General features: G+C 57.2%; 1 protein-coding gene across 1 annotated transcript in view; it reads left to right on the plus strand.

Annotated features, from left to right (window-relative positions):
• Nucleotides 1–22,790, plus strand: part of LOC108390238 (t-SNARE domain-containing protein 1) — an 86,434-nt gene that overhangs the window by 8,263 nt on the left and 55,381 nt on the right. The window contains 4 exon segments of the mRNA XM_073230239.1: nt 6,252–6,362; nt 11,727–11,731; nt 11,764–11,913; nt 13,150–13,653. Coding sequence (XP_073086340.1) covers nt 6,280–6,362; nt 11,727–11,731; nt 11,764–11,913; nt 13,150–13,653 — 742 coding nt within the window. The 5' untranslated portion in view covers nt 6,252–6,279.

Consider the following 22,790-nt stretch of genomic DNA (forward strand, 5'->3'; position numbering starts at 1 on the left):
CTGTGGGCTGTGGGCCCAGCCGCCCCCTGTTTCCTCTGGCTGACTGCTCTTCCCCCCTCTTCCCCTAGCCGTCCCGGATGTCATCGGCGTGGGGGAAGGGCAGGAAGGCCCGGGGTGGCCGGAGACTTGCTGGTGACCAGGAGCCCTTTCAGACTTGTAGGCTTTAGGGTGGTTGCCGGGATGGGACACAGAGGCACCTGCAAGGCTGGGGACAGAGGTTCTGAGGTGTGACCAGAGCCTGCTCCCAGCCAGCAGTCCTTCATGGGCTTCTGTCCTGCCCTAGGGATGCCCTGCCCTGGGGGTGCCCTGCCCTGCGGCCACCCTGCCTGGTACCTCCTATACATAAGTGAGGTGATCAAAGTTCTGGGCTCAGGGCTGGTGGGGCCACTGGCCAGCTGGGGCAGAGCTGGAACTGGACTGTGTGCTCTGCAGAGACGAGGTTTGCAGGGCAGGGGGGATGCCTGCTGTTGCCGTGTGGATCAGGGAGGCTGAGGAGCTGGCCTGCTGCCTGTGGGGACGCTGGGTGGGTGCGCCCCCTGTGGGCAGTGTAGCTCTTTGTGCAGAGTGGCTGTGAGGTCCCACGTGGGGTGACAGGCGGGTAGCAGGCAGGGTGGGCCTTGGCCCGATGTGCTCGGAAGGCCCCTCCTTGCTGCAGGTGCCCAGGAGCTTAGCACCTTGTTCATGTTCTCCCTATCCATTTGGCGTTTCATTTTGCCCCAGAAAAAGGATTTCCCCCAGTGGGCAGGCTTTGGAGAGAGCGAGTCATGCCACTTGCTTGAGGTCAGTCTGTTGCTCTCCTGGTGGGATGGGGTCAGGCTGCTGTAGATGAAGGTGCAGGTACTGTGGACTGAGGCTGGCATCAGGAGACCCTGGCCTGGACTTGTCCGGGCTCCCCGGCTGGCTTAGGGTGCTAGCGAATATGGCGTCTCCGGCCTGGCCCTCGGGGAAGTTAAACTCAGCCTGTCACTACCCTGTTCCCTGAAGGGTGGTGGGTGGGGGTCAGAGCTGCCCCTGGGCTTCGTGCAGGGGCCATGCGGTGGAAAGCCACGGAAGGTGAGGTTGCATCTGTGCAGGGCTGGGCACAATGTGGGTATGTGGGCCCCTTCCTCCCCTTCTTCTCTGTGCCCCTGGCACTCTGGGTTTGGGGGCATTTCACAGGTCCCTGGACCTGCTCAGGTCTGGGGGAGGCCGAGGGTGGGAGGAAGGGGATGAGTCCTGTTTCCTCTTGTCCGGCCTCCCACAGCCCCACTGTGTACCCGGCAGAGTGGAGTGATGTAGGCCAGGCCCCTGCTGGCCTCCCGGCAGCCCTGCCTTGGTGCCTGCTGTGGGCACCTGGGGCCTCTCACCCAGCAGTGGCCGCCCCCCCTCTTCTATTTGACAGGCGTCGCCCTTCCTAGCTGGTCCGCAGGTGGAGCATGAAGCCCCTAAGGGCAGTGGGGTGTCCAGTGCTGACGTGGCCATGTGTCTGCCACACTGAGGGCCAGAGGCCCAGGGAAAGGGCGCCCTGAGTGGGAGTTTGAGCTCACTAGTCCACAGGTCTCATGGGTGGGCAGGCAGAGGAAGAGAGGGATGGTAGGACCACCCTGCTTATGGAGAACCTCTCTCCGCCCTGGGGCCTCTTGGCTTACCCAGGGGGCAGGGCTGGGCAGAGGCACCCTGCTCTACAGAGTACTGCACCTTGTCTGCTGGTGGGGAGGTTGGCCTGGCCTTGGGGAGCCCCTGCCTCTGACAGCCCCAGGTGGATAGAAGAAGGCTACAGGCAGAGGCCATGTCTTGTTTGGGAGCCCGTCTGGGGCAGGAGCAGCCCTGTCCTTGCCCTGCATTGGCCCTGAGTCCTGGTCATTGGACCACCGCCTGGAGCTGTGTCCAGGCCCTCCCTCCTGGGGTCCAGTGGCGTCCTTGTGGCCGGCTCTCCCCTTCCTGGGCCTACGGGCTTTGTCCTGGGGTCGGGGCTGCATTGCTGGGGCGTTCCCTGGCACCCCTACTTCCTCTGGTGCCCTGTAAACAGGATCTGGGCAGTTCAAGGCTCTCTGCAGGCTGCTGGGTGGGGGTTGGCCAGGAGAGAGCCTGGCGCCATCCTGGAAGCTGGCAGCCCTTGTGGCCCACGGAAGCTGCTCAGCCGGAGGCCTTCTTGGGAGTGGGCATTGTTCTGGCGACCTGTGTCCCGCAGCTTCGAGGCAGCCGGGGCCATTCCTAGGCACCAGAGGATCCACACACCCTCCTGCCTGGCCCTGCGCCTCCACCCATCCCCTGGCCTGCCAGTGGTCCCCACAGCCTTAGCTTGGCCACTCCCTCCCTCGTCCTCATCTGGCCCCACTGTGGCCTTCTGTTACCCGCTCCCTGCCCTTGCCAGTTGAGAAATGTTTGTGGCTGGGGGACAGGGGCAGCGGGGACACAGCCTGGGGGTTTGGGGTGGGCACAGCTGAGTGCCCGAGGCCCTTGTCTCCCAGAGGTGGGGGAGGGACCTGCTGGGTTCCGGGTCCCCAGGGGCTTGGGTCCTTGAGCACCTAGTGGGCAGAGTATGTGCACCAGCGTGAACCTGTGTCCTGGGCTGGGGCCCCTCTTTGTGGCTCTGGCAGTGGGGTGGCCTTCCCCTCCCTCCCTCTCCCAGCCTGTCACTTCCTCCAGTTGGCCTCGGGTCTGTCCTTGGTGCTGCTGCCCCTCCGCTCTCAGAGCTGCCCGCCCCTCTCTCTTAGACCACAGCTGGCACCTCCTTCCTGCTGCTGCTCAGATCCGCTCGAGCTCCCTCCTCTGGGGAGCAGCCAGACCCCCAGCCTGTGGTGCTGGCTGATCCTGTAAGGGCTTTGCAAGCTCCTGGTTGGGGCCCTTGTCACAGGATATTCCGGCTGATTCCCAATGAATGTTCATGTCCCCAAAGCCAGGGCCAGGCCTGCCTCGTCCACGTTGGACAAAGTGCCTGGCACACAGTGGATGTGTGTGGTGTATCTGGGGTTGGGCTGAGCCCTCCTGGGTTCCCGCGCCTGCCTGGGTTCTGCATGGCCACCTAGGACAATGCTGGTAATTTTCTGGGGCTGCCTCTGGGGACTTGAAGAGAGCGTTGGGTCCTACCTGGACCATCTCCTCAAGGCAGACACCACACTCACAGCCTCCACCCTTCCTGGACTGATCTTTCCAGGTGATGATTCCACTAGAATTTTACAAATTAAGCTTTAAAAATTTAAGATTATACATGCACAAGGTTTAGAGAATAAATGAGTTTTATGTGGTTAGTTAAGAAAAAGCAGTTATCCCCAGGCCCCCTTTCTTCCTCTCCACAATGTCAGCGGCTTCTGGTCCTTGGGTCCTTACCTCTAAGAGGCATGCCTGAGTCACTGCTCCTTCGTTTCCCTCAACATTTGCACGTTACTATTTGACTCCTGAGATGACGAGTGATGTCTTTCCACGTGTGGGCTTGCTCTCACACGTGCAAACACGTGCAAACACACACACCCACTGTCAGGCACATAATTGTAGATGAGTATGCACCTATACACACAGGTATACACGCCCACATGCATGCCTCGCATGTTGCTCGTGCACACACATACACATACCTGTACATGTGTATACACAGCTTACATGTGTGTATACACATTGCATATGCTCACACACATGCATGCGCATGCCTCCCATGCGTGCATGTGCATACACTAACGCCTTGCACATCACACATGCGCATACACATGCATGCCTCTACATGTGTATGCATGCAAAGGACACCTTGCACATCACAGATGCACACATTGGCATGTGCCCTCCACTCTGGGCACAGTTGTTTGTTGTGTCATGCTTGCAGGTAGACAAGGCACCTTTTCAGTGCAGCCGCATGTGCTCCAGAGAGCTGGGACTTGTGAACTACGGGTCAGGCCATGTGTGTCCTGCGCATGGTTCAGATGTGTTCATTTGGGGATTTATCTTGTGTTTTAGCTGGTTTCTTTCCCTTGGATTCCTCTCGTCTGGATTCCTTTACTTGGACTTGGGGCTCTGGGCTGGTCCCGTTTCCTCTGTCTTTGGCTCTACATTCTACTCTTTCCTCGTGCTTTTCTACGAGTTCTCCATTTCTGTTCCTGTGGCTTCATTTCTCGGCTCTCTCCTGTGTTCTCTGGAAGTCCCTTTTTGTAGCACTCTGTTCTGGTTTCAGAACAACACGTCCCATCCTGGGGATGGCAACGAGGGCGTGTTGTATGGAGCCTCCTTGGAGGCCCGGTGCAGTGCAGCTCAGACGTGAGTGCACCTGCTCGTCTGGACCCTTGTCCTGCTGCCGTTGGCTGCATGGCCAGGGGCACATTCCCCCCGACCTGTGCCCAGGGTCCTCGTCTGCAGGGTGAGACTGTCTTCACCACCTGCAGTCTGTGAGCATTAGCTGCTCTCCTTATGACCACGTTTTCATCTCTGGTGGTGCTGTTTCCTCCACGCTGTGCCCCCGTGTGCCTCGGGCTCCACCTGCCACCTCAGCCATCTTCAGCTGTGGCCTGAGCCTGTCAGGTGCTGGGGAGTGGGTGAGCACGCTGCTCCCAGCCGAGACCTGCACCCCTCCAGTGCAGCGTGCACCCTGCCGGCCTCCCCTCTCCCTGCCGACTGGGCGTCTCCTCTCAGGAAGCATCAGGAAAGTGAAGGGAGGTCCAGTGGCGACTTGGGCAGACGTGGGATTGAGGCCTGAGGGACCCACGGAAAGGCAAACCGTTTTGACTTCATCAGGGATTGTCGAGAGTATGCACCGAGAAGCCCTGGCACCCCCAAGTCCCTCTCAGGGGTACCCGAGGTCCTCTGTTGGCCAGCTCTTGCTGTATGGGGCTGGATTCCTTCATACGCTTCAGGTGAACTGCTGAGACCGCTTGTGCCGGCGGCAGGCATGGGAGCCCAGCGTTCCTGAGTGTAACACTCTGCTGCTGTTGGGGAAGATGTTATTTTTCATGAAGATATGCTGTTCACATTAATAGGTAATTGTCTGCTTTGGTTATTTAAACGTGAGTTAAATCTATTTTTAAAACTTCATTTTACTTTGTGGTGTGGTAAATAGTGATAAAGTCCCCCTAAACCAGAGCTCCTTACGGTCTTGGATACTCCCTAGCCATGGAAGGGTCCTGAGACAGGGATGTTGGGGCCCACGGCGTGGGCCCCACGGTCTTGCTCTTGCAGGCACACAGGGTCCCAGGAAGCCCACACCGGCTTAGCGACTTGGGCCTGCCTCTCTGCCTCCGTGGCGCTCCCATGGCCCTCTTGCTAAGGATTTTGTGCCGGGGAGTTGAGGGGAGGCGTGAGGTGTGGAGAACTCAGCCTGGGCTGGCCTGTGTGCCCCATGTGCCGTGCGGACGCTGTGAGGATGTGTCAGACCAGACAGAGGCCCTGACAAGCCTCTGTGCACACAGGCCCAGGTGTCCCCGCAGAGGCGTGCCAGCAGACACACCCAGATGCCGGAGACACTGTAGGTCACGGGCAGTGTTCAGGTTGGAGACACCCCACTATATCCTGGAGCCACAGTTCACAGGAGGGGCAGACTGGGTGGTCACGATGCGCGCCCCCCCGCCCCCCCCCCCGGGGATGTGCGGATGCCACAGGCCATCTGTTCTGAGTGCCTGCTGTTTGCCCCCCCTGCTCTGAGTGTATCTGCTTCCTTTTGGCAACAGGCTAGGAGGGACTTCTCTTCCTTGCCCTCATTTTATAGATGAGGTGACTGAGGCCCAGAGAAGCTGGTGGCCCAGCCCTGCCGCCCAGGTAGCAGTGGTCAAGGCAGGCTCAGTGTCAGGCAGCCTGCCTCCAGCCCTCCTCCGTCCTGTGTGGCTTGTGGGGACCGAGCTGGGGGCTGAGACTGCACACATGGCATAAGCCCCAGGGGTTCTCTGCCGGGCACGTTGCTCGGCTCCTTTGGTGGGTGGGTGCTGACCCCCACGGGGGTCCAACCGTCTCAGAAGCCAGGAGGGGGGTGGGCTTGCTCAGGGGGAGAGCAAGGGGAGCTGGGGCTCCGGTTGGCACTGCCATGGTCTTGAGAGGGTTGCTGTGGGGCACAGTTGTTCCTAATGTCCCCACACTCGGACTCTGGGGAAGAGGATGCTCGGAAGGGGCTCAGTGGGGCTGCCGCCCAGGGCTGGGAGGAGCCGGCTGGTCTGGGATCCAGGCTTGAGTTTGCCCGGAGTGAGGACCCAGCGGAGCCAGGCTGGCTGGTGGGCTGGGTGCACAGGGTCCCGTGCGCCCCCGAGTCTGCGTGCCAGCCCTTCTCTCCCTCTTCTGCCCTGGTTTTGTGTTTCCTCCAGCTCCGTGGGAAGGTGACCTTCCAAGAAGATGTCCTATGGATCCGTTGCTGGCAGCAGTGGCTTGGGGAGCCATGGCCCTTTTGGGGGACCCTCCAGACAAGGCTGTCAGCCGTAGGTAATGAGTGTGTGGCAGTGTGGGCTGGGGAGGTGGGGGGTGGCAGGGGGCAGGTCTCTGCTGTGTCGTGTTGGTGGCAGGCTCTGTGCCTTTGACCAACACTGCCTGTGACCAGGGCTGTGGGTGTTGGGCTGAGTCGGCACCAGGAGAGGGTGCCTGCCGGGAGCGGACCTGCACGTCTGCTGCCACCCCACACTGAGCTGGTGTGCTGCAGGTGCCCCGAGTGGGGCTGGGGGTGGTCAGGTGCTGGGTGAACGGCCCAGCAGGCACGTAGTCTGGTCTGGCCTTCCTAATGAGTGTTGAGCAGGTGTTACTTCTTGTAGTGTACAGAGGCCAAAACAGGTCCAGGGCGATGCCTGACTCCCCAGGGCCACGCAGCTGCTACAGGGCAGAGCGACACCCCCTCCAGATTTTTCTGAGTGCAGAGCCCCCCTGCCCTGTCCACTGAGCTGCATAAGCCCTCAGGCTGGCCCCACGCCCAACCATGAGGGCCCTCCGTGGCCTCTGAGTGTGCTGTCTGCTGGCCTTGCCTGTCTCTGCTCCCCACCTCTGGTCCCAGCACCTGGATCAGGACAGCCTCCATGAGCAGCTGTCTGGGAGGGGGAAGGGGATGGGATTTGGGGTCCCTGAGCCTCTGCTCCTCTTCTTGGTGTGCTCCTGGCCTACACAGAGAAGCACCTTACTGCGTACGCCGGGCTGGGCTGTGTGCAGTAGAGCCGACAGTTGCATTCCACTGTCTGCTTGCTTTGTCAGCCTTGCTCCTGAGGCCCTGATGTGGCGCAAAGCTGTCCCTTTCCTTGGTCCTGGCGGTGGCGTTCAGTTTTGTGCCTCGCCTGTGTTGGGTGCTGGGCGTTGATTGCTGGTGGCGTGCCAACCATGCTTCTGCAGGCGCACGCCCTCTGTGCCCGGCCTGGCCAGCTCCACACCCCACAGGGGCCGCCTCCAAGCGTGTGGGGTGGTGTCCTCTGGTTCTAATGCGGTCGCCCTGCTCACCGATGGGCCCCATCGACTTGTGTTCACCCTGTGCTTGGCCTCTCCCGGGGTCAACTCTGTTCACTTTTCTCCCAGGGTTGTCCTGTTCTCACTGTTTCCTCGTGTGCTTTGGGACTGAATCTGGTCGGATGTGCTGTGAGGTCTCCTTGCCCTTCGGGCGCCTGCTGACGAACAGAAGCTCCTCCGTGATACGCTTGTCATTATGACTCATGGTTTGCACTTTTCTGTTTAGTGTGGTAAATTCTGTCCCAAGATGGTAACGATGCTGTCTTTACTTTCCTCCAAAGCTTGTAGGATTTGTTTTTATGGCTAAGCCTTTCCCTCGCTGGAGCTGAGTCTTGTTTACGGTGCGGGGTGGGGTGGGGAGGGGGCACTGTGCTGCCTTCCTCTCTGTTTGAGTAACAGGTTGTCTGCGGATTCCTCTCCTATGACCGGCAGCTTGGGCTCCCTGGGAGAGGTTTCCATATAGGTCCCCTGAGTCAATTTTTCTATTTCTGGGCAAAATCCCATCTTAATTTCCGTAGCAGTTACTGTAATTTTTGATGTTTTTGAGGGCAAGTTGCTCTACTTGTTTTTCTTCAGAAATGTCCTAGGTATTTTTGGCCCTTTGTTGTGGGTCACAAGTTTTAGAACCCCTGGTCATACTTGGAGTTTTGGTGGGCAGTGCTTGGTAGCCACTGTATTAACGTGGTGAGAGCTGGCATCTTCCTCATTCTCAGCCACCTAGTCCACTCATATGTGTGTCCTATTTACTCGTCTTTTAAAATAGCTTTCAATAAACTTTTATAATTTGCTCCATAAAGATCTTCCGTATCTTTTATTGAATTTGCTTTAGCAAAATAAAAACATTTTTTGCTGCCATCCTAAATGGTACTGTTCTGAATGTTACATGTTCCCAGCCTTTGCTGCGGCCGTTTGTACACGCAGTTGGCTTTCTTAAGAAGCAAAGTCTAGAGATTTTAATTTTTCAATGTCTCCTCTTCCTGAATATGAAAAATGTCAGACACAGACAAGTAGATCCATTCTGGTGATGAGTGCACTGCACGCCTGCTTGTGCTCAGCTTCCCCTGGCAGTGGAGGCTGGTGGAGCCTCGTAGTGCCATTGGGACCCCCATAGCCCCGGGTCATTCTGCACTAAATCCCAGGCAGGTGCACATGTTGTCTGTTAATATTCCAGCGTGTGTCTTAAAAAAGCGAGTACATGTGTGATGCTCATCATACTTTCTGCATGACAAGAGTTCCCCTGGAACACACAGGGTGGCCATGGCACCCTGCCCATCAGCGGCCCGTGTGTCCCGGTGCCTCGCATGGCAGCCCACTGATGCCCTCTCATCTTTTCTCACCTCCAGGGTCTCCTCTACCTTTTCCATTTTGTCCCTTCAAGTTCATTTCCTGAAGAATTGCTTTTCCTGTCCGGTGTCACTGGCTTGGTTCACTGCCTTTATGTCCGCCCATTTTGTTAAACTCTTACTACTTGTAATTGCTTGTCTGCAGAACCTGAAGTTAGCCTTCTGTTTAGACGGTACCGTTGGTATCATTTGGAATTAGTGGTTTTTTCCTCTTTTCCAATGCTCTCACCCTCCCCTTCCCTTCCCTGCTCTCCTGAGCCGACCAGAGCCTCTGCACAGTTTGGGCGGAAACGGTGCCTGTGTTGTGTGTGAGTTTTTGGAGGCCTAGGGCTTGTGTTCTTAAATGTGTTCAGGATTTTGCTGACGAGTTCTCTGGGCCTGGGGTTTTCCTGGAGAGAGTGTTTTGTGACTACTGGTTAATTTCTCCAGTTGCAAAAACTATCCATGCTCTCTATTTCTTCTTGGGTTAGTTTTGTTAAATTGTATTTTCCTGGATATGTATCTGCTTCATCTAAATGTTCCAATTTATTGAAATGAAATCACACAGAGTAGGAGCCCCTTGTCAGCGTAACACTGGGGCAGCCACAGTGTGCGGGTAAGGGCGGCCCCTGGAGCACCCCGCTGGCTCCTTCCCCACCTACTTGGCTGCGGCTGCGGGGAGCTGTGCTGGCGCCTGGGACCCCATGGAGGGTAGAGCTTCCCGCTGGTCATGGTGAAGAGGGAATGAGTGAACTGTGCTCACCTCCAGGGTTTCATGAGCTCATGGTGTCTGAATCACGTTTCTTCCTAATAGTGTTTATTGTACCTTCCCTGTTTCCTTCTTATAATTAATATTGACAGACTTAGCAGTTTTCTAAGACTCCCAAAGAACTAACTTTTGACTTTCTTGATCCCATTATATGCTTGTTTTCATTTGATTGACTTCTGCTCCTAATTTTATTTTCTTCTTTTCTTTGTTTCGTTTTTGACTCCTCAGTTGGATATTTACCGCATTCATGTCCAGTTTTTTTCTTTTCTAATAAAAGCATCTAAGATTATAAATGTCCAAATAATTACTGCTTTGGCTGAATATGAATATCATATGTTTAAAAATATATAGTATTTTTTATTGATGTTTAGTTTAAACAGTTTCTTATTTTCATTATGACCCAGGATTTATTTGGAATTATAGCTCCTCATTTCCAAACATCTAGTTGCCTTTAAAAATGGTTTCCATGTAATTGTGCCATCAGAAGGCAGTGTGCGTCATCCTGATTTGCTGACACTCGTTGACACAGGGCCGCCTCTGGGGTGCTGTGTGGTCCTGGCTTCTCAGCCTCCTCTTGGGGGTGATCTGGGGAGGCTCCCTGGAGGCAGGGGCAGGGCCTCTTGGGCAGGGCGCCGGGCAGGCGGACCCGACTGCAGGAATGGCTGCGTGAGGTACCAAGCCCCCCCATAGGTTATGAGGAGTGTAGGGTGCTCCCCTCTTGGTAAAATCCTGTCACAAAGGCAGCAAAACCCAGCTGGCAGATTATTAACATGTACAGAGCTCACGTGTTAGGAAGAAATCCCCAGGTCTGCGTACAGATGGGCCTGCTCTGTGGTGAGAAGACACGTGGATGGCTCACAGCCTGTGGGATGCGTTCGGTCTCACTGCCGTCCAGAGATGCATGTGAAGTAACTGCCCACTGCTGCCAGGCTACACCCTCCTGCCCCCCAAACCCACACCCCCATGTGGCCAGCCATGTTCTTCTGGACTGTCAGGAAAAGGGCAGAGGTGGGCAGAACTGTCGGCTGCAGTGTGGTTTAGGTGAAAATGCAGAATGGCCGTCGCTCCCAAGCCTGGGACCCAGCGGAGGGAGTTCTGTCCGTGATGGATGAGATGCAGTCGTCAGGGTCCCGCCTGAATGTGGGATGCCTCCGTCCACGGGGATATGTGATGGCGGATGTGGTGAATGAAATATCAGCGCCTGCCCACAGTCTCTGGTGTGCAGACCCTCACTGTACCTGCTAACAGCATTTACCTCTGCATGCCGCAGCTGCACGTGATCTTTATTGTTTTCTTGTAATTGTCTGCATTTGAATTTTTCCTGTAACTGTGTATATTATTGTAATAATCAGAAACAAGCAATCGTTGTCCCCACCCCCCACCCAAAGTTCAGGGTCACGTGATTCAGGAGGCTGACCAGCCTGGCCTCCCCACAGGTGTCTGAGGACCGTGTGGGGTAACCAGGGGAGGTGGGCAGGGCCTGGACTGCTCGTGCCCAGACGCCAGCGCAGCGAGGCCATCGGGCAGCAACACAGGCTGCCGGCCAGGCCTGCAGGGGCGGCTCTGGGAGCCTGAGCAGGTGGTAACCACTGCCCCTGGGTATGTGGACAGCTGTGTCTCCTCTTTGCACACTGTTGTCTGGGCAACAGAAGCTGGGACTGGGGTTTATGGGCCCAGGGAGCTTCTGCCCACAGGGGTGCCTGGCACAGCGTCTGGGGAGGAGACCCTTCCTGCAGGCTCCCCACCAAGGCCTTCAGGAAGAGGGAAAACGACTGATCTGCCTGCCCTCTTGGGAGATGGGTCCTGTCCCAGAGCTCACAGCCAGACCCTCAGACCCGCGGATGCCAGTCCCATCCCAGGCCCCTCTCTCATGTGCTGTGACTGCCTGGGGTTGCATCTGCCCCCCCAGACCCCACGGAGAGTTCTCTTATTCTGACTTGGAAAACCACTTTACAAGCAGTTCTCTGTGGCTTGGAAAGAAACCTCCATCCCCAAGTAAGCCAGCCTGCCGCTCTGTCCACCCTTCTCCATCCCTCCCCCAGCCTGGAGTGGAAGAAAGAGTGTGCTTTGGGTGGTATGCTTGGAGGCAGGAGGATGGACAAGATGGCCTTTTGAGACCTCTACCTCCCCCAGGGGGTGACCAGGTGGGAGAACTCAGGCAGTCAGGGAGGACTTCCTGGAGGAGGTGGGCTTGAGTGGAGCATCTCAGCGTGGATGTTTGGAGGGCCCAGGGTATGTGCTTTCCTGCATGGGGGCTGCTCTGCGGGCAGGCTGGGTGTAACTGTGACTGTCGCTTGCTGTCTGTAGAGTGTGCTAAATGTTGGACTGAGTATGGAATCCACCACTTCCCCTGCCCGTTGCCAGAGAGCAGCCCTCAGGACCCCAGTGTGGGCCAGGACGGGGAAGGTGACCTGGGCCCAGCGAGCATGCCCAGAGGCCTGAGGGCCAGGAGGCGAGGTACTTCCGCTTGGGTGCTGGGTCTGGGGGGTCCCGGGGAAGGCCGCACCCAGGTGTGGAGCACTGAGGAGGGGGGTCAGCAGGCAGGAGCAGAGTGCAGAGGCCGGAAGGCAGGGGCGGGGAGCGCCTGGGCAGTGTGGCACTGAGGGGCTGGAGCAGGGGCTCAGCTGGTCTGCAGCCTCCCCGCTTTGACCTTTCCCTCCTCCTGGGATGGATGATGGGGTGGGGTGGGGAGCTGCGCCAGGGCAGGTGGTGCCCGGGGCTGTGGGGGCCCGTGGGCTCCAGGGACAAAGCCTGCCCGAGGGCCTGGGTGAAGGCAGTGTGTCCCGGGGCAGGACCAGCTCACAGCCTGGCTTCTCCTTGCAGGGAGGGCTGGGCGGGGGCAGACTGTGGTGTACGCCCCTGGGGCCTCTGCAGAGGTGGGCCTCTGGGATGTAGGGACCTGCAGGGATGTAGCAATGCTGCTGCTCTCTGAGTGGCCCTGCGAGGCTCAGAGGTCCCTCTGCCCTCAGGAACTCAGTGTTGGGGCTCTGTCCCTGCCTGGGAACCTGAAGCAGATGGGGAGCCACCGTCTCTGCCCTTATGGATAGTCCCCTGTCCCCAGGAGACACAGGCTGGCTGGTGACGAAGCTCCCAGATCAACATGGGCCTGGAGACCTTGGCACTACTGGCTGGCCCTGCCCAGGGACCCTATTTGCTGAGTGGAAGGCTGTGGGGCCCAGAGGGCCACCGTCCACCACCCTCCTGCCTCCCGGCCCGCCCCCAGCTCGCTTCTGAGGGGTCACCAAGGCTGGGGCTCTCAGCTGGGCAGGAGGGCTGGTGTGAGCCAGGGCAGCAGGGCCCGTCAGTGGTGAAGGCTGTCCCCAGGCAGGGGATGTCCTAGGAGTGGCCGGCCCCAGCTCGAGTGCCTTCCTCCTGAGGACGGGAGATGGCCACCTGTCTCACTCCTTTGCCCCTAACAAGGGCTGCGGGCAGGAGGTGGGGCCAGAAGTGACTCTTTTTGGAGATGGCGGTGTGGCCTGGAGGTGCGGTGCCTTGCCGGATGGCGCCCCCCCAGGTAGCACAGTGGAGCCAGGACTCCGACCCGGTCTCTGGACGCCTGGCAGGGAGGGGGCGGTGACCCGGAGCAGCACCCCGAAGTGGAAGCCAAAGAAGAGGCATCCCAGGAGCAGCCGCTGCAGCTGCCGCCTCCACTGGCCCTGGGCCTTTAACACCTGCCTTCTGGTGCCTTTCCAGGGCTAGAGGCTGCCCCTGAAAGAGGTGGGACTCCGGAGCCCACCTTGCCAACCGCAACCAGCCCAAGAAGGGATTTGGCTGCTGGGGTCTGTGGCCGGGTGGTGGGGCGCAGTGCCACCCAGGCCAAGAAGAGGAAGCCCAACTTCTGCCCACAGGAGACGGAGCTGCTGGTGAGCAAGGTCAGCAAGCACCACCAGCTTCTGTTTGGCCCGGGGCTGCTGAAGGCAGAGCCCACCCGCAGGTACCGTGTGTGGAGCTGCATCCTGCAGGCCGTGAACTCTCTGGGCTACTGCCATTGTGACCTTGTGGACCTGAAGCACAAGTGGCGGGACCTGCGTGCCGTTGTGCGGTGCAAGCTGGGCGACCTCCACAGGCTGGCCCATGGTCCGGGCTCTGGCAAGCCCCAGGCCCTGGCCCTCATACCCATGGAGCAGGTGGTGGCCAAGACCTTCTCCTGCCAGGCCTTGTCCTCCAAGGGCCTCGGCCAGGAGCCCCTCAGAGCAGGTGGTGGCCAAGACCTTCTCCTGCCAGGCCTTGTCCTCCAAGGGCCTCGGCCAGGTCGCCCTGGTGGCAAGAGGGCAGGGACTCCTGGGCCTGTGGGGTGCCCCCTGTAGGAGGCCGCTGCTCCCTCCCCAGGGCCTGGCACTGTGATGGCTAATCTGCTGTGCCAGCATAAACACTCGCCCTGTGCTGTGCCCTGGGCCTCCTGCATCGCCTCAGCCCCTTGGGGTGGGGACCTGGCATACCGCAGAGGGGACAGGCAGCTTTCCTTCAGGGGCATTTGCTTCCACTTTTGGACCATGAGCTATAGTAAGAAACACATTTTCCGGGGCTCCCCGGGGCACGCACACAACCGAAACAGCTCTTCCCCTGCATTGTCTGTGTGAGCTGACTCCCCTGTCCTGTCCATCACAGGAAGGGCTCCTGCTGACTTTCTGAGCTGGTTCTATGATCCAGTGGCATAGCCATGGCAGGGGATGCCCGGCTGTATTGCTGGAGTCTCAACACTGGCTGGGCTTCTCTGAGTGGCAGCATTGGTGGATGGAAGCCTTGGGGGGCAGCCCGTGGTATGGCACCTCCCTGGCTGGGCTGTTTTCTGGGGAGTGTCGTTCTGAGGGGCTTGAGTTCCCCAAGAAGGCCCCAGTCAGACAGCAGCTCAGAGAGATCAACGGAGGTCAGGGCGAGCAGGACATCTGGGGGCTTGGAGTGCAGTGGACCCCAGACAGGTGTGTGGTGCAGACACGTGTGCCCCCATGGTAGCAGGACCATGGGCTGCCCATGTGGGGCCATTACAGCAGCAGCTGCAGGAGTGGGGTGCCGTCCCCATGCTGGATCCCCGCTGCATGTGTGTCAGGCCTCTGTTCCATCATGGAAGCTGCCAGAAGGCCACACCTCATGGGACTGGCCTGCGCAGGGGCTGTGGCAGGTGCCCACTCCTTCCCTCAAGATACCGGCCAGCATTGGTCTTGTGCTGAGCGGTGTGTGCAAAGTGCTGGCAGTGCTGGGCATGTGTTCCTGACGGAGGGCAGGCCTGGCAGGGTGTCTGGGGTGCATGATGTGGCCTCCCTTCCCAGTGTCCTAGAGAAGGGGCAGGAGTGCAGCCCCAGACCAGACAGGCCACCCTTGGGCAGGAGGTTGTTCAGGGCTGGCTGTTCCCCTTGTGTCCCTGCTGGGACAGCCTCTCTTCTGGGATGTTGGGACTGGGCTCCTCTCCCACAGCCCTTGTGCAGGAGGTAGAAGCCCACATTGAGCCCAGGGCCCCCCCTTTTTGTATGTGAGATGAGGACAGGTACCCAGTGGGGCAGGCAGTGTGGTGAGGAGGTGGGAGTGATGCTGAGGGCTGCTGCCTGGGCCCCGGGCCCCTGGACCTCTGCTTCCTTGTGGAGCAGCCCTTGAGCCTCCTCACAGGCTGGGGGCTGAGTGTGTGGGTGGCCGTGTCGGGCCTATGGGAGGGCTGGGTGCCAGCAGATGTGGCACCACCAGGGGGCGCCGTTTGCCCAGGGGGCTGGCGCACTTCTCTCTGCCTTCTGTCCAGCCTCATGTCCCAGGCCCCTGGGCCCCTGGGCCTCTGTCCTGAACTAGGGCCCAGGGACACACCAGTAGGCTCAGGCCCCCAGGCCAAGGAGCTGGTGCCCCGCTGCTCTGCCCAGCCCGCAGCTTATCCACTGCCGGCTCTTCCTGAGTCCCACCCATGCCCTCCATGACTGGCCTGTTCTGTTCACCAATGGGAACGCCTCTGCTCCTGCCTTGTCAGGGGACCGGTGTCTCGACTGTTCGCGTAGACACCCCGGACAGGCGTGGGGTACAGGGGGTCACTGCCCTCAGTGTTCTGTGTCAGTTGAGCCCTCCTCCGTGCAGGGCCCTGTGCCTGGGAGCAGCAGAGTGCTGGGGATGCCAACCGCAGGGCAGGCGTGGGTTACTGCCGAATCTGAGTGCTCAGAGTTAGACAGGAAAGGGAGCAGGGCGGCGTGTGACCCTCCCAGGGGGCATTAGCCTGGGGCACCTGGGCACTTCTAATTCCTTCCCTAGTTTTTGAAATAGGGCCACAGAATAAAGAACGTGAAAAAACAGAAGCCATACCATGTTTGACCAGCAGCCAGAACAGGCTCTGTGTCTTTTCTTTGCTGCCAGCCCTACACTGTGGTGATGTCGATGACAGGCCGTGGTCTGGGCACCACTGCTCATGTCTTAGTGGCATCTGGTGTCCGGAAGGTGCATGCCCTGCCTGGGCCGGGGTTATGGAGTTCTGGGGTCTCTAAGGCTGAGGGCCTTCTGCTCTGAAGTGGGGTGTGGGGGCCACAGGGCCTCTGTGGTCATGGGACTCTGCAGTGCCATGTCTTCAGTGCCCTGCAGGCCTCTGCTTCCCGTATTGGCTCCTGTGATCTTCCCAAATGGACAGGAAGGTCTGCTGGCCTCCCTCCTTGAGTCAGGAGCACTGCCCCTGCAGCCTGGCCTGGGGCCTCCCACCCCGCCACACACAGCTGTCTGCCTCCCAGGCTGTGCTGCACCCTGGCCTGGCAGCTGACCCCGGCCTGTCATGCGTGCCTGCCCTGCCAGCCTCCTGCCCTGCCCTCTGGCTGGGAACTTTGCAGCAGTCCCCCCCAGGGGGCCTGGTTCCCTGGGCCCTGCCCGCCAGCCGCTCCTCCCAGGCTGGGTGGGGTCAGCCTTCACAGCTTTAGAGGGCCCACCCTCTTCCACGGGGCCTGCAAAGGTTAGCCCTCCCTTGCATGGTGACCTGTCATGGACTCCCATTTCTGTGGCTTCTGGAGCATGTGGGGGGTTGGTAGTGTGGCCCAGGTGTGGCCTCTGGCGGCCTTCTTGTCTGCTGCTGCTCACTGGGGACACCCTGCGTCCCGGCTGGCCTTGGATCTGGTCACAGAGCTATTCTCCCCAGAGCACTTTGCAGACCTGCTGTTCAGGCTGGGAGAAATGCTTGCTCAGGAGAAGTAGGGAGTTCGGCTTGGGCGCCTGCACCTCGTCTGTGGTAGACGTTGCCAGTTGCAGCGCGATCAGCTCCTAAATCACGAAGCAGCCTTGGTGGCCACCCTGCTATGGGCACTTTCCCGGCCAGGGGCCCGTCCCCCTCCCAGTTTTCCCGGCTGCAGGCTGCTGGCCGTGCCCTCCTTCCCCTGGCCAGCCTGCGCCTGTCCCTGTGCAGTGCGCCCTCCCCCTGAGATGCGGCCGGACAGTCTCTCCTTGCTCCCAGCCCTGTCCTGGTCCTTCCCTCCTCCCCTGCACACAGTGTGGGCCAAGGTCTTGGCCCTGCTTTGGGCCAAGCTCTGCTCCGCCTCCAGCATCTCCTCTTGTCCTGTCTGCTGGGTGCCCTGAGCTTCCTGCTGCTCGAGAAGGATGCCAGTCCCCGGTGCCATAGTGCCACTCTGCTTCTGAATGAATGAATGAGTCCTGGATGTTCGCTCTGGTCAGTGTAGGCTTGGGTGTGGTGAGCCTTTCACAGCCACATGCCCGGGTTTCTCCTTTGAGGCCCACCAGTTGTGGCTCTCAGAACTTGGAGTGTATGACGTTTAGAACGGGGGTGTCTCCTGGGGGGTTAGCTCCATACCTCTGTCTGTACTCAGCCAGACTGACTAGGGGTCCACCTGGGGGGAAGGGCCAGGCCCCAGTGGATTCCATGTATTCCAGCAGCCACTCCCTGGGCCCAAGGTGGGAAGTCCAGGGTTTTGCTGTGGGGCTGGCCTGTGAAGTGAGGTCACAGGGTCCCCCAGGGCTCTGTCCTGCCCTTCACAGCTGGACTTTAGAGTGCACTCAGACCTGCCTCTCGCGGGAATCACTATGTGGGGCTTGCACACTGCTGTGTCAGTCTGCACCCGGGAGCTCTGGGCCCCGAGGGTGTGGGAGCTGGCCAGGTGGACCCCCACAGCCTGAGAGTAGCAGCCAGGTGGCAGCCCCAGGTCCTTCGACTTGGAGGACTGAGCAGACCCCCTTCCCTGGCTTGTCTGGCATCTGGGTAATGTGTTGTCACGTGGCCTCCACCTGCGTGGGACCCAGCCCTTAGCCCAGCCCCAGGTGGCAGGTGGGGGGTGGCGACCGGTTCCCAGAGCCCTCGGGGCCTGGACGGTGCCATGCAGGGTGCTCCCTGAGGCAGGCGTGGAGCACAGCCTTGCCACGTGCCAGGAGCCGATCCGCATTAGGAGGCTTAATTTCTCTCCCTGCGGCGGGCAGATAAGGCAGGCTGCTGTAAGGCCGAGATGTGGAGCAGTCACTTTTTGGGTCTTCCCATTATCTCTGCTCACAATAGAAGCAGAGGGTGGGGGTGGGTCGCCAGGGAGAAGCCCCAGAGGCTCTGCCGGGTGTTTGATGTTTGACTTTATTTTACCGAGTGCCTGTGAAGTGGTTCAGGTGGTGTGAAGAACCTCTGAGGGGGCCTTTGCTCCCCTTAGGAGAGTGGGAGGTGGAGAATGGGGCTCCCCTCCCTGCACTCCTTCAGGGCTGTTTCTGGAATAGCCTGGTACAGAGAGGGAGGGTGGGCGGCCCTGCCCAGAAGGCCTGCCAGGAGGGGGTGCGGCTTTAGTGCAGTGAATCTGTGTGCAGTACACTGTGCCCACGGAAGGGTGCCGGTCAGTGAGATGCACCTGGGACGCGCGCCACGTCGCAGAACCGCCCTGCCATCAAGTGTGGTGTAGGGCATCCACAGCTGCTCCCTGTGCCCCTTCACCTGCCCAGGACCACCGCTAATGTGCCTTGTGCCACTCTGGGTTGGGTCTCTCTTTCTGGACTCTCCCAAACGTGGGTGCCTGCATCAGCTCTCTTCCTGGGGAGACTTCCTTCACCATCCCCATGCACCTGAGGACTGGCTGTGTTTGCTGGTGTCTGAGGCGTGCCCCGTTTTGCTGCTCAGGAGCGGGTGCACAGCAGCTCGTGCCTCTGCCCGTGGCAGGTGGTTTCATGGCTGCCAGCTTTTGGCTGAGTAAGGGCGATGCAAACATTTGTGTAATATCTTTGTATGGACGAACATTGTCACTTTTTGGGTGTGTTAGGAAGGAAGGAACTCGGCTCGGTATGGCAGGGAAGTCAGATATAATGAGACAAGAAAGCAAAGTAAGTTTAATGCACTCCACACAGTAACAGATTGGGGCTGCCCAAGGTGAGACAGGCCCTGGTGCTCATTCTGAGGCTTCTTTTATGTGGTTTTGGCAGGGCAGAGAGGTCCCTGATTGACAGCAGTCAGCTCCCTAGGCTTGTTCTGAGTGGTGAAATGGGGACGGGGGCTGTGCTGTACCTGTGCCTCTGATGTTTCTTATCTGGGGGGACCCTGGACATTTCCTGAGTCACCCTTGGCCCCTGTGGCTTCATCTGATTAACTCTGTAAGTCATTTTTGGCTCTCTGGCTCTATCTGATCCACTCCCTAAGTCATTTTTGGGGGCCTTCTCTCCTTTTCATCCCTCTCATTTCTGTCTTTCTGCCTAACAGCGGGATTGGATAAATACCTAAGAGTCAAATGCTGGTCATGTGCGGAGTGTAAGCCTGTCTTTTTAAGAAGCTGCCAAACTGTTTTCCAAAGTTGCAACCATTTTCAGTCCCTGTGTGGTATACAGAATCACCTGCTCTGCAGCGTTGCCAACACTTGGTGCTGGCATCACTTGGAGATTAGCCATTCTGGGGAGGGGGTGCAGTGGGACTGCATTGCGTTTGCCTGACCTTGAGAGTTTGCCGTGTGCCCACTGGCATTTGCTTGTCTTTGCTGGTGTGTCCACACCCGCCGTCCGTTCCCTAGGGGCTGTGGCCTTTCTGCTCCTTCTGGGCTCTGGACGTGGGCCCCTGTCAGGTCTCTGTACTACGAGCCACTCCCCTCCGGCTCTGGCTTGTCTTGTTTTCTCAACTGTGTCTTTTTTGAAGGTCAGAAGTTTCACATTTTGATGCTATGCAGGTTTCTTTTATGGATTTTGCTCTTTGTGTCCTTCTGAAAAAGTCTCCCTACTTCAAGGCCCTAATACTGTTTTTGTTTTTTAAAGCTTTATAGTTTTAGTTTTTACGTTTCAGTCTACGATCTGATCCGTGCTGAGTTAATCGTGGAGTTGGGTTACATTCACACCGAGGGTCAGCGAACAGCTCATCAGTCAGTGCCGTTGGGTGGAAAGACAGTCCTGTCCCCAGGGAGTTACCTGGGTGCTCCGTCTGAGGCCACGTGGCTGTCCCCGGGGGGTGCTGACCTTTTCCGCCGGGTGCAATACCACACCGGCTTGATAGTGATGACCGTAAAGTAAGTCTTACTGAGGGGGGAATTTCCTCCTCCTCTGCTTTCTGAGAGACTGTGTAGAATTGGTATTATTTTTCCCTCAAGTATTTGGCAGAATTCACCAAGGAAGCCATCTGAGCCAGTGTCGCCATCATGGAGATTCGAAATCACGGCCTCTTTAATGTTGCAACACTGTTCTTCTCTGGTTCTTGAGTGAAGTTTAATCATTTAGGTTTTTCAAGGAACTTCTTCATTTCCTCTAAGTTATCAAATTGATCGGCATGAAGTCGTTCATGACAATCCTTTGATGTCGTTCGAGTGCCTGTGTGATTGGCGAGCACTCTTGTGTTAGTGCTAATTGGTGTCAGCTCTGGTTTGTTCTTGACCAGTCTGACTGTAAGTCTATCTTAATTGATTGCTTCAAAGAACCAGATTTTGATTTCATTAATTTTCTATATCCAAAATCAGTTTAATTGATTTCTGCTTATCTTTATGACTTTCTTCCTTTACCTTACTTTGGGGTTAGTGTACTTTCCTAGGGCCATTGACGTTGAGACTTGAGACCTTCTGAATACACGTGTTTATTGCTATAAAATTTCTTCTGTATCACTAACTTCCATAAATTTGCATATATTCTGTTTTCATTTCATTCAGTTAAAAATATTTTAAAATTTCCTTTGTGATTTCTTCTTTTACTAATGGTTATTTAGAAGTGTGTTGTTTAATTTTCAAGTAATTTTTGATGTTTCCAGCTATCTTTCTGTTACTGACTTTGAGCTTAATTTTGTCGTGGTCAGAGAATATTTTTGTCTGATTTCAACTCTTATAAGTACATGGAGACTTGCTTCATGGTCTGAAATGCAGTGTCTCCAGGTGCGTGCCCACCTGCCTTTGGCCAGAGTGCGTCTGTGTTGTGCTGGGTGGTGTGTCCTGTGAATGCCATCCAGGTCAGGTTGGTGTCGTTGCAGCCTTGGTATCCGCACCGATTCCTGTCTGCTCATTCTGTTAACACGGGGAGGGCTGACGTCTCTGGTGTGCTGTGACCTTGTCCGCCCCCCCTTTCAGTTCTGTCAGCTTCTGCTCTGTGTATCTTCCAGGGGTAGCGTCAGGGCCTGCATGCCCAGCCTTGCTGTGCCTTCCTCAGCCGGGGACCCTTTATCATTGTGGAGATGTTCTTATCCCTGCTCACATGGGCTGCTCTGACTTCCGCTGTCTGGTATTCGTGTAGCTGCTCCAGCTTCTCACGAATGCTGTGTACATATCTCCCAGTCCTTGATTTAAAATAACCACGCCTGGCTTAGAGTGGGCTTCTTGTGGCCATCGTAGACTTTGGTTTTGATCTGGTCTGACCATCTCCACTTTGGATTGGAGTGGCCACAGCACTGCGCACTGGATGGTGGAGCCGTAAAGCGGTCTGCCCTCTCCAGCGTGGTGGCCATGGCCACATGTGGACTGTGTTGGGTGACTAGGTTGAGGTCATTTATCTTTGGAGGAAATACCAATATGTGTATGTTTACATCTCCCATCTTGATATTTGCTTTCTGTATTTTCCCTTCTGTTCTCTGTTTCTTTTCTCTCTCCCTTTCTTCATTTTTTTGGAGTGATTGAGCATTTAGGATTCCATTTCACTTCCTCTGCTGGCTTATTAAGTAGACCTGCTGTTGCTTTAGAGTTTATATGTATGTCTTGGCTGTTCACGGCCTGCCTTCGGGTAATACCCTGTCACTCTGCCTGCGGCTGCGGCCCTACGGGCAGGGGATTCCAGTTCTCCTTGCCCCCCGACGCTGGTCACAAGTTCACCGCTGCACGTCGTCAACAGCACACCATTGCTGGCAACACGCTGTTATTGATTTTGCTTTAATAATTACTTGTCTCCTAAGTAAAAATTAGAAATGAGATACAATGTCTTTTTCACCTACCTGCGTACCTACCACCTGGCTCCCCTCAGTTCCGGATGTAGAGCCGCGTTTCCTTTAGACCTGATGAACTTCTCTCCACATTTCCTGTAGGGCAGTCTGGCTGGAACTGATTCTCTCAGCTTTTTTTGTCTAAAGTAAGTCTTTACTTTGCCTCTGTTTTTGAAATATATTTCCCCTGGGGATAGGATTCTGGTTGAAAGGCTTTTTCCTTTCTTGCTGTCCTTTAAAGGGGTCTTTCCTTGTCTTTTGGGTCTGGTTTCTGGTGAAAGGACAGTCCTTTTCTGTCTGTCCTTGGGAGGGTAACATGCATTCCTCTCTGGCCCCTCTCAGAGTTCCTTCCTTATCCCAGCTTTCTGTAATTTTGACTATGATGAGGCTTGGGTTTTTTATTTTTAATGTTTATACCCTGCTTGGGAGTTATGCCGAGGGGTGCATAGTTGCATAAAATTTGGGTACTTTTGGTCCTTTTTCTTGAAATCCATTCCATTTGCTCCCCGCTCCCTGTGCGCCAGATGCCACCCTGGGGGCGCGTGGCTGGGCCTCTGTTGTCATCTTCTGTGTTCCTGGTCCATTCGCAGAGGCATTGCCCCGCCCCCAGCTGCTGACCCCAAGTGGGGGTTCACTCAGATGCCTTCCTTGTGTTGTCAGAAGTCCCTGGCCGCTCTGCCCGCCAGCTCTCCTGGCTGGTGGGCTCCCTGCAGCCTTGAGGGTTCTCACGCAGTTTACACGTCCTCACCATTGGGCTGTCCCTGTTGTTTCTGTGTCTGTGTGTCTGTGTGTCTCTGTGTCTCTACTGTCTCTGCATCCCTGCGTCTCTGCATCTCGCATCTCTGTGTCTTCGCATCTCCGTGCCTGTGTCTGTGGAGGGTTCTTATGCTCGGGTCACGTTCTGCTCCTGGGTATGTCCTTCTGCTCTGGGTTTGGTCATCTGTCTCTGTGGGAGGGCTGGCATACGGCTGCTCGGACGTTGGCGTTTCCCTGAAAGCTCTCCTTTGTTCTGCCCTGTGTGCACATGGACGTGTATTTG

The sequence above is a fragment of the Manis javanica genome, chromosome 2 (genome assembly GCF_040802235.1).
Source record: "Manis javanica isolate MJ-LG chromosome 2, MJ_LKY, whole genome shotgun sequence".
In the NCBI taxonomy this organism is placed as follows: Eukaryota; Metazoa; Chordata; class Mammalia; order Pholidota; family Manidae; genus Manis; species Manis javanica.